Source organism: Merops nubicus, unplaced genomic scaffold (genome assembly GCF_000691845.1).
Source record: "Merops nubicus isolate BGI_N331 unplaced genomic scaffold, ASM69184v1 scaffold21278, whole genome shotgun sequence".
In the NCBI taxonomy this organism is placed as follows: domain Eukaryota; kingdom Metazoa; phylum Chordata; class Aves; order Coraciiformes; family Meropidae; genus Merops; species Merops nubicus.
In genome coordinates, this window is record NW_008628843.1 from 64,104 (window position 1) to 75,677 (window position 11,574).

At 45.1% G+C, this 11,574-nt stretch overlaps 1 protein-coding gene across 2 annotated transcripts in view; it reads right to left on the bottom strand.

Annotated features, from left to right (window-relative positions):
• Positions 1-11,574, bottom strand: part of NRG1 (neuregulin 1) — a 98,168-nt gene continuing 86,594 nt past the window's right edge. For both annotated transcript variants that reach the window (XM_008946775.1, XM_008946774.1), the window contains 5 exons: positions 10,496-10,598; positions 6,983-7,109; positions 5,488-5,618; positions 4,769-4,972; positions 1-964 (listed from right to left, as the gene is read on the bottom strand). In XM_008946775.1, the coding sequence (XP_008945023.1) occupies positions 313-964; positions 4,769-4,972; positions 5,488-5,618; positions 6,983-7,109; positions 10,496-10,598 (1,217 nt within the window). In that variant the 3' untranslated portion in view covers positions 1-312. The remainder of the gene's footprint in view (positions 965-4,768; positions 4,973-5,487; positions 5,619-6,982; positions 7,110-10,495; positions 10,599-11,574) is intronic.

Below are 11,574 nucleotides of genomic sequence, written 5' to 3' on the forward strand. Positions count from 1 at the left end.
GAGGGCTAAAAGGTTTTGCAAAATACAATGGGACAGCCATCATTGTAACTGTACAAAACTTACTCTCAACGTAACATAACATAAAGGCACCATTGATATCTTTCCCCATTTTTGAAATACTGTAAAAAATTGCTACATATGGCACATAACACATTTGTACATACGTATATTTAATTTATAAAAGTTTTCTTTTTTTCCTCTCCTGTTTTCTATCAGCAGAATTGCTAAAATAAAATAAATTGTTTAATTTAAAGGTGGAATACTTCATTATATAAAATAAAGTTTTACATGTGAATCTATGTGTTTTATGTTTTATACAGCAATAGGGTCTTGGTTAGCTATCACACCGGACAACCTTGCTTGCAGCTCCTCTGGAGTGGAGAAGCGGTTTGCCGCGTTAGTCCTGCTTTCAGCAAGCCGGTAGGCAGCGGCTGGCTCCAGGCCGCTCGCCACGGGGTTCGGTATGCTCAGGAACGGCGTGTCCTCACCTATTCTTTCATCTTCCGTTTCCGTCTCGGAGCTGCTGCTCTCAGAGCTTGTGTCAGACTCCACTTCCACCCTGCTGGAAATGTGGCCGTTGGGCTTTGTTCTTTTGACCCTCCGGCTGTTGGTGAGTTTCTTTGGAGGCTCCTGTGCTGGTTCGTACTCCTGCGTGGTCTCGTACTCCTCATCCTCCACTATCCGCAGAGGACTTGGCGGCAGGCTGTTGCTCTCATGGGCAGCATTGTGGTGGAAGGCGTTGAACTGCTGCAGGTGGGCGTCGTACTTCTCACGTAGCTGTGGCGGGGTTGCCAGGAGCAGTGGCCGCTCCTCTTCTATGAAAGGACTCGCTGCCACCGAAGGGACGGAAATGGTCAAGCTGGAAGCTGGTGGTGACATTTTGGAGGGGCGGGACTTGGGAGAAGTTGGAGTGTGGAAATCAACGGGTGACATGCGAGCTGGCGTGGTCATAGCTGAGACATACCTGAAGAAAAGAGATGGGGAAAGGTTGTGAGCACAGGAAGTGATGGTGACTCGTGAGCACAGCTGCTCACAAGGGCTGGGAGGTAAAAGGCAGGTGTCCCTTAAGATCCTCAGTGTGCTCACACAGGGCCTCTGTTGCTCTTAATCCTAGAGCACTGCTGACTTCTGGGACTCTGGGCAAAAATGTTTAAGAGCAGGAGGAGCACATTAAAGCCCCCAGGCTTTAATTGTTCACCTCAGAAGAGCCACAGAGATGCTCAGTAAATTGTTTTCCAGAATAACTTCCTGGAAAGAACCCAGGAATGGGATTCATAGACTAGGGGGCTGCCAGCAGCAAAATGCATTTGCGATTATTTTCTCAAAAGGAAAAGCGCTGCTGCACCTCTAACAGGACTGGACCAGAACCTGGGATGCATGCAAAAAGAGAGGAATAGAGAAAGGAAGGGAATGGAGGGGCAGTCATCCTGGGGCTTCACTCTCTTCTGGCAAACAGACTGTCTTAGGCTAAAGAGGAAGACAAATTTTGGACAAAATCTACAGCCAGATTCTGCTAATTTTAATCATTGGGGGTAGTCACAGGAGGATTTGCAGTACCATGTGGGAACAACTGCTGACAGAGAGGACTGTCTGTCCTAGTGTTCATGGTTGCTCAGCAGGATTTGGTCCCATTCCTCTGTAAGTTTCTGTGGGAAGGGTAGTTGTTAAAGGTGATTTCAGAAAACAAAGCTCAGGTACTTGTACAGAGCTTGTACCAAAGGAAGGAGACAAAAAATACGAGACTCTCAGCTAGTTTGAATCAGTGGAGTGACATGCGATGCTATGATGTCATGTGGATTCATGTCGGGTGAGGATTTGCCTGAAACCTCTTGATCAAAGGCACAGTGCCCAGCATGACATTTTGCATAGTTTGGTTTTGGTCTTGTTCTTATCCTAAGTTCACCTGCCTGAATTTCATCTGTGTCCAAATTTAAAATCTTCCTCTGTCTCTTACACAGGCCCATGGAGACAAATTATATGGCTATGACTGATGAAGTTATTTAGTTTTTCATTAGTGATTTATTTATCTGAGTTTGAAATTGCCAAAATAAATCCAAATCCAACTTTCTTATCCAATCTATGACTCAGCTGTACATATTACACTTGACTAAAACATAATTATTCTATAAAAGAGAAACTGGGCACATCCTGAAGTGCTGTGTGGTAAACAGATTTCAGTAGAGGCACACTGATTCACATCAGCTGAAGAACAGGAGAAACAAAAACAAAACTGGAGGTATGCATGGGAATTAATCAAGTCGATCTGACACATTGGATTTTTGCTAAAGTGGTTAACATCCTGTTAGTTAAATGTGTTCAGTGTACTGTGCATGCTTCCATCAGTGTTAAGTTACTAATCCCGGGGCGTTGTGCATTCATAGATTTCTAGTGTATTTCCACACGCCATGATGGGGCAGTGCTAACAGGCTGCTGTCCACAGGCTGAGGCACAGCAGCTGAACACACGCAGCTCTAGCCTATTCCAAAAGGAAGTTTAAAGGGTGATAGATTTATCCAGCTTCTTGGATAACAAGAGGTAAACCATGCTGGCTCAGTGAAAGAGGATCAGAGTGCCAACAAGCATTAACTAGGTACGTGCTGCCAACTTCATCATGTAGTCCAGCCTTTTGTGCAGAGGTGGTGGGTTTTTTTTAATCATCTTTACAGTAGTATGGCTAAGAACTTCCTAAAATATAGTTGCTGGGGTCTTCTGTTCATGTAAAGAGGAGTCAGGGCATGGGATCCAACAAAGGGAGGGGGTACTGCAAAAAAACGCCGCATAGTATCTATTCTGTTTCATTTCAGAACCATGAAGTAGCTGGGGGGGACTGGAGGGTGGAGGGAGCACAGCCTTGATCTACCAATTCGCAGCACAGCAACATTCGATGGCTTCAGGAAGTAATTTGCCAGCTCATACATTCCTCTATATTTCAGAGTCATTCTTAGTTGCAAATAACTCTCATTTTCCACCTTATATACACACATACACATGCAATGCATCTCAGAAATAATCTGTCATGTATTTCCCGCTTGCTAAAAATAGATGGATCCTAATGTAATGCCCAGGGAACTATCTTCTGCATTCCAAATTTACAGTCATTTCAGGCAGAGGCTAGGCCACTAATGACTACTGAATTATCACAAAAATGTTGCTGCCTTTCACCTGTAGCATAACCTTCAAGAAACACGATAATTGATGAAATTATTTCTTTCTAGAATAGAAAGAAAGAAATTCTTTCTTTCCTTCTTTTTTTAATTGAAACAGGAGGGCATACACTCCTCTCCCCCACCCCTGAAATCTTAACAGCTCACATCAGTATGATGCTGCAGGTATCCCAGGCAATGCAGGCAGACAGCATGAATGATCTTTGCTTCTCACATGCAGATGCCCAAACGTGCCACTCAACTGTAACACACTGGCAGACCTGTGGCTGTGCATCTTGTATGGTTCCCAGGCAGGAGACAGTGTGGCACTACTGCTATAGGTCCAGACCCAGCAAAGCACTTATGCATGCTCTGGGCTCTGCTTTCCACCAGGCTACTTGCACGGTTGGAAGTTAATCTTGTTGAAGTGCTCTGCTGGATTTGGGCCATGGCTGTTCATGCCATGTAAGCCATATATCTTGAAATTAAATTCCACGGTAAATAAGAGATATCTTTGTTGTAAGGAGAGATCCAGTTCAGTAACCTTAGTGGTCCTGCAGGCCTTATTCTGAGAGCCCTCAGCTGTGGTGTCTTATCCTGGTGCTAAGCAGTTTGTGTGTCAGAGGGAGTACCACAGAAATGGCTTTTGCTGGACTTGCACATTCAGTTTCTGAAAACCACAATTTGTCTCCTACACAGCTCAGTCTCCCTAGGGATTGCCTGGCTGCATTTTTGACATCATGGACATCCCACGAGATCAAATTCCTTGTGATTTCACAACGCTCAAGAGAATTGGTCCAGTAGCCTTTTGTTTTCTTGTTCTTCTGCCTCTGATTGTTGGGAGCAAAGCTCTCTTTTAAATATCTCTTTTCTTCTCCGTCTTTCTTTTGCTGCTCTGGGGCTATCACATGCTCTTGAGACAAAATCCTGGCCTGAAGCTGAGAAGACTTTTTCAGTAAAAGTTTTCTTGAAACTTACGCGCTTCAAAGCAGACCTTAGGTACAGGTGAACGAGCCTTTTCAGAGAAGAAAATACTTTGTTGGAAAAGTCCTGGCCAGCTTTATTTCTAACTAATCCTGATGTAATAATGACCTGTCACCTTCTGGTTTGCACGTTGTGTTTCTTGCTTTTATTTAATAACGTATGAAGGGGAATTTCTGAAGGAGATAAGCGGCTTAGGAGCTAGAATGCTCTAGGAAGCAGATGGCAGCAGAATTCCTGTACTGTTTAGGAGTGTCCTCCTCCTATGAACTGATACGTTGCTTTCTCCCCACCTTCTGTATCTTACAAAATCCCTCAGTTTTCTCAGTTGTTTCTTCTAAGAAACTGATTAGGCAAATATTAAGTTTTAATTTACAAGGGAAATTTCTGACAATTTGCTTCAGTGGAGTTTATTCAAACGTGAACTGATGGCTTTTAGGAATAAATCCAGCAGAGGCAAGAAGGGAAAAAATGCTTTTGGTAGACTTTAAATGACTACCAAGCTCTCCACCTTTGCAGACAAGAAGGTGTATGCCCTACACGAACAGCTGCACTGTTGGGTTTCCCCCTGTGCCCCCAAGCTTTGAAACCATCGGGGAGCACCAGGCCTTTACAGCTGAGAGCAGTGAGGTTGTGTGTCTTACCTTTCACTATGAGGAGAGTCTCGGTAGGAGTCAGGGGTCTCTCTCGCATGCCGGAGGAAGTTGTTGCCCTCCCGTGGCCCCCCAATGCCATTGAGGCGGCCCCGGGGCCCCGCCGGGCTGGTGTGCCTGCTGTTTTCCATGGAGGAGCTGACGAGAACCGAGTGGCTTTCAGAGAGGATGCTTTCGGTGTGGCCATTACTCCAGCTGGTGAGCAACAACCAATAAAGGAGAAGAAGGGAGGGGAGCATGAGAGGGTGCTTTGGTGGCAAATGCAGATGAGCATTTTAGGCAGGGGAAAGAATGGGCTCTGTTGCCGCTTGGGATGTGCAGCGTAACCTTCAGGTTGGTAAACGGGACTGCAGAGTTTTGCGAATTGCATGAATCCACATGCATTGAGATGGGTTTGCATGTGTGGATAAAAGAAGAGTGAAGGAGGGCTTCCCAGTCACAAAGACTGCCACTAGTTTAGCAATTTGCATATACTGAAGTTCTCTGTAACAGTACTGGAATGCTATTCAGTCAATAAAGCTCTTTGTAAATTTTTTGAAAGATAGTTAGACGGCATGACATCAAGTATTGTTAGTCTTAAAATGAAAAATAAAAATTAAAATGTTAAAGGAGCATAGATTTTTCTGTGTTTGTTTTTCACACATCTTTTCAGTTTTGCAACAGCAACAGGTCAGATATTACAGGTGCTGTTTGCCTTCCCCCTCTAGTACCTGTGGCTGGATGTCTGGGTGACTGTCACAGAGTGATGTGTTGTTGAAGTGTAGTGGCTCGTAGAAAATGAGGTCTCTGTTTCTCGCTCAATGACATGCTCACTGGAGATAACATTTTTTGAAACATACTGCTGAAAAAAACCAGACAAGCCTCAGGTTTACAAACTGTTATTCACAGCACATTTGTAGACATAATTTCCAATCCCTCCCCCCTCCCTCTGCAAGTCGCAGTTTTTTATATGTGCCAAAGCACAAACATTGTCACTTAAATACAGGCAGAAATCACACCGACGCACATGAGCACATTTATATACACCTCTGCGTACGTATTCTACCTAAACTCTAAGTATGAGCAAACAAATGAGGAAATCAGCAAATATCTGCATCCCAGTCAGGCTATAAACAACATAGACATTTCACAAGGGATTGAGAACTTATCATGGTGAGAGACCTGGAAAGGCCCCCCACCACCCTTTTACTACCAGATACCTCAAAAATAACACTCTCTGATGGAGAAGATAGCAGTGGTTAGCAGCAGAATTTGTTCTTTGGTGGCTAAGAATCTGGGCAGGAAATGTCTGTTTTCAGTGCTGATGGATGCAGCACCAGGGCAGACCTGTTCCTCAGGGGATGATCTGCAGAATGGGCCAAAGCCTCATGGGACAGGGCTGGAGGTGAACAGTGCCCAACCTCCTTCATAGCTTTCATCTGGAGTCCCCCCAGTGCTGTTGCTGGTAGGACACTCCATTCTCCTCAGTGAGGAATCCTGGTTTCCCCTCTCTTAATAACCTGACCATGGATTTAGGTCTTTTGAGAGGAAATATTGGAAGCACATTTCTTCTGAAAAGGTGTCTTGGCCTTAACCGAGTTCAGTGGGAGCGCTGCCATTGACTTAGCAGAGCCAGGGCTCACCCCTGCAATGAGCTGTCATGAACACGCACAATGACGGTGGGGTGGGAGAGTGGGGATGGCTCAAGGTGGCAGGAAGCTCATGTTCACTCCAGGCACCAGGGTGCCCTGGGAAAGGGTGAAGAGGAGGAAGTGGCTACAGGCGGTGTGAGCCAAAGCCTCTTAAGGCCACGGGGCTTACCCGAGTGGTTAACTGAAGAGTAACTCTCTGCTCTGCTCTGCCAGATGGCCGGAGGGTGCTGGTGGAGGATCTGCCCCAGCCTCATCTCCCTAGCCACTGCCACTGTCCAGGTGTGAACTTCATTCAGACTTTTACCCCTGAGATCATACGGTCACATTCGTGATCCGAGGGGCTGTCCCCACTCACCAACGGTCAGGCCCACGGCAGTAGGAAGCCCAAGATGTGTGTCTGAAGAAGTTTATCCCTACAGCACTTAGCCCTGCTGTAAACCCATTTTTAGAGTGTTTTTCTTGCTTTTGGTGTCCTAGACCCACAGCACAGCTGCAGCACTGTGGAATGCCCCAGTAAACTGGCTATCTGCAGAATATCTGCAGCCTAAGCTGAAACGTGGGCAGTAAAACCTACGTTCACCAGCTGGACGTTGTCCGGCGGCAGGTTGGGGTGGTGCGGCCCGTTGGCCATGTTCATCACGTTGTTCCTTTCCGAGCGCAGGCTCTGCCGAAGGCGGTCATGCAACTTTTTCCTCTGCTTCCTGTCCACGAAACATGGAAATGATTTTAATAGACAAAGGGAAAGCAGCTGCACCTTTCAGCATGTTGATGATGATGATAATAACACCACTTTTTTTGCCAGCACTTTCCCCACTGCTGCGAGATCTCAGAGTAACACTGAAGACTGCAGGTCTAATTGCAGCTGAAGCTGTGGGGACCTGCAGAGGGGGAAGGATGTGTGGGAATCCTTCCAGGAGTCAGCAGGACACAGAGGGTCAGAAAACAGTGTGAGGAAGAGGGAAGCCATTTCTAAGCCATGCTCCACTCCAGGAGGAGCATTTTTTCCTGCCGTCTGAAGGGAGGGGGGAGGGACTGTAACCCATCCACCTTGATACTCTCACCACAGCCATGGCCAGGTTTCTGACAGCCCACTGGGTTACGCTCCTCCATTCACCACAGGGGGGCAAGGCGGCCTCACCTTGGGGCTTGCTTGCAGCCATTGGAAAATATGGTATGTGCCATGATCTTTGTGATATGGCATCTACATGTTTTGTTGTGTGATTCATCCCCTACCTCAATAGTACACTCCAAATACATAAATCTGTCAAACAAGAGAAGGGTGCAGTGGAAGCCCCAGAAATCCAAAGTGAGTGAGTGTGTGTGTGAGGTATGCCTGAGCCTGCAGCCATCCTGGCAGCTCTGGCAGGTTTTGTCATAGCAAAATCAGGTTAGCTCTGGAACCTAATGATTACCAGGTGGGTGCCAGGGCTGCTAATCCATCGGTAGAATCATCCACCAAACATATGTACTACACGGCTTGGTCTCTGGCTGACTTAGATGCTTCTACTGCACCCCATTCTCAGCTGCTCCTTTCCCAGTTGCTAATCCTTCCAGCTCTCCTCAGGACAACTTTTCAGGAGAGCATTATGAGTTGTCAGTAACGAAACTTGCAGGATAGTAAAACCTGGCACTGTGAAGGCCATGTCAAATGCACTAAATAGAGCACCAAAACAAATAACTGGAGAAACAGCTATTCAATTTCAAACTTAATTTAGCAATATTCCCTAGTTTTGTCTGATTATACTGGAGAACTTCCACTATCCTGCCACAGAATCCAGGGAAATTAAGGGAGGATATAGACGCCAACACACTATAGAGTGCATATGACCTTGGCTGCGACAAGAGCTAAAATACACACAATTCTCTTAGCCCTATGCGGAAGTGCAGATAGTTTTGGCAGGGTAGGACAATATACGATAAACCAATTTTCAGTCCTGTTTTGAACTCAAGGGGACTATTCCAAGCTATTTCCAGAAAGGAGGTGGCAGGGAAAACCATAAATATGTTGAAGCTTGATAGCCAGGGAATCTTAAAGACAAAGCATGACTCGACACATACCAGTGTACTTTTTTTTTTTTTTTCCTGTTTATATATGGCTGGATAGTGGAAGACATTTAAATTTTGTCACTCCACATGAATAGTACAAACAGACATGGCTGCCTTGCAAATGCTCCTGTCTCAACAGGACACGGTCACTGGTCCATGTGGGCTTTGTGTTTGGAGGATAACCAGGCACCATCTTAGGACAAACAGGTTAAGATGGATGGAGAGTGAAGTGCCAGGAGAAACCTGAGCAGCTGCCCAAAGACTTGCCTGGATCTAGAAGCAACACAAGCAAGGGTTTAACTTGATTTCACAGCACCACCTTTATGAAACCTTGAAAGTACTGGGAGGTGAGGACAAACTGGGTCTGCTGACACTGTAGAGAAAGTGGGTTCTACAGGGAGACTGAGTTCATTGCCTATAGGTCAGAGATCCTGGAATTCTTGCCCCGGAACCTGTCCCTAGGAAACCCCATTACTTCCTACCTTCTGCGATCAATTTATTTGCATTCTGCATGCTTCCACGTGAGGTGCTTTTCCTACAGTAAAACAAGGCTAACTAAAAAAAGGAATTATTTCAGAAAACTGAGAAGAGAGAATAATGAGGAAGCTAATGTGTCCTTCGTTGCTTCTGAGAAACCTTTCTCTTAATGTAATGACTTGCAATTAAAGCACCTCTGTATTGGGACTCAGTGTCACAAGTTAGTGCCTTAGCATTGGATCAGGAGTATCTCTTGCCGGAAGACCAACAAAATCTAAGCCATTACATTTTATAAAGTGTGTTCTCCTAACACTATTCCAGGTTTTCCCTCAGTTTCTAGCTTTTCTCCTATTAGAAGGAAAGAGCATGCAGGGAACATCTCACAGATAGCAGTCTGGCATCACTGTTGCATTTAGAGGGCCATGAACCGGCAGCTCGCTTTCACTCTCGTCAGCTGTGTTTGAAAACATTTCATTTTTGGCTGGCAGTGATTGCTGATGTCTAGGACAAACTGTGACAAAGCATCCAGACACCTGATGGATCCTGGGGGCCCTTTGTATAGGAAACCATACCTCAGGATCCTGACTAAATGTTTGTTGAAATGCACGGGGATGTCCTGGCAGATTTCAAAGAACTTTGGACGAGGAAAGACATGGGTTAGTTGCCCTGACTTGCCAGTTGTCATTTCCAAAAGCAGTGAATGACCTGATTCTTTATTAGGGTTTCCATCGTTCGTTACTGACCACTGGCACAAGGTTGTGTGTGGGAGCAGCATGTGTGTGTAGCTGGACCCTCTTCAAGGCATCAAACGATTTCCTTCCTCCTCCCCTTTTAAAACATCCATTATTGGTGGGTCTTACAAGGAAAACCAACAACCCAGCTGCCAATCAGGCCCTGAAACAGTAAATCAGGTTTATACAAATGTAGGAGATTTATAATAAGAGTTTTCTGTGTTTCGGTGGGGAGATTTATAAGAACAGCCAGAAATTTTGGCAGCACAAATCCTGCTGAGGTTCGGTGTAATTTATGGTCCAAAGTGCCTCATACATGTTTGAGAGTCACCCCTAGTAATTTACAGGGAGTCACAGAATGCATTTAAGTGCCTACTTTTGCATTGGGAGCACTTTTGCATTCAGTTATTTGGCCTTTGGTATTTAGTAACTTTTAACACCATTAATCTTGCTTCAAGTACAAACAAACTAGACTTATAGCAAAATTTACTGCTGGAAAGCAACATGATTCCAGTGCTGGGTTTTGTTCATTTGCAGCTGGGAAAACCAACTGAAATGGGTGATAGAGAAAGAATTGCAAGTCAGTGAAATTCACTTGAGTCACATTAGAAGGGTAATAAATTTTCCAGATACTTGTCTTATTTTTGTACTGCTGACGGATATGGAGACCTGCACCCATTTAGCTTGGACCAGAGCACCCTGGCCACAGGTTTGTCTCTTCAGCTCAGCTCTGGAGAAACCCAGATACAATCTCAGAGGTGTAGAAGTGACCGTCAACTGGGAGGGCCCTGACTAACAACTACAGGTATAAAAAAACGAAAAGAAAGGTTTACTTGGTTTTGCAGTAGGCCACCACACACATGATGCCAACTACTAGAAGAGCAATGCAAATGCCAGTTATGGTCAGCACTCGTTTCTGGTACAGTTCCTCAGCTTCTAGAAAGGGAGAAAAACAGAGAAGGTCACAACATGGAGAATGGCTAGGCAAGAAGCACACAGTCAGTAAGTTGACATGCTACAAACCACTGAACAGATTCACACAGACAGACTGAAACACAGCCACCAGACTTCAGGCAGACTCATTATTCACTGCAAGGAGAACAGGACTATACCATAAGACCTTGACATGGTACTGGGGATGAGTGATCATCTGTACAATTACAGTCAAAAGCAATCTTTCTTTTTTTAAGTCAGCAGAAACAACTTCACAAACACTCAGCATTTGCTGGGTAAAATAAAAATCTTGCTGGATAAAATTAAAATGCAATGCACTGAGGTAATAACATGAATTTGCAAACACTGTGGAAGTTTTAATCTGCAAAGACAGCTGGGATGAAGGCCGATTTTACAGGCTTTACGATAAATTTATCTTATTATATTTTTTGGACTGTTCCCATATCCAATGTCCCTCTGCCCCCCACATCAATCTCTATCTCAGTTGTCTTTACAGGAGAGGTTTCAAATATCCTTTTACATTCGACATATGAGCTTGGCTTGTAATTACATCACCAATGGAAATGAAGACAGGTTTTGAGCTCCAGTCATAAAATTCAGACTCTTTCTGCCATGCTCCTCCAAAACCACAGGCATATCAACAACCAGCAGTGCCTTGTATCAGAGAAAAGCTGGGTTTCTACTCATGCCTCTTTGTGTCCAGCAAAAGAACAGCTCTATCTAAAGTGGCAGCGTGCTCAGTGATGACAACTTGTTACCTATCTCATTCATCAGAGATATTTCACTATTGTAAAGACTTTAGCAGCACTGGTAATGTTTGGGTTGGAGCTACACGTGCATTCCAGCCTTGCTTATGCCTGGCAGAGAGCGCTGCTGCGTGCTGTGCTGGGAAAGTGTTACGTCAGGAGCGCTGAAACAGAGGCACGCTCTGTGTCAATGCTTCACGTATGTGGATTTG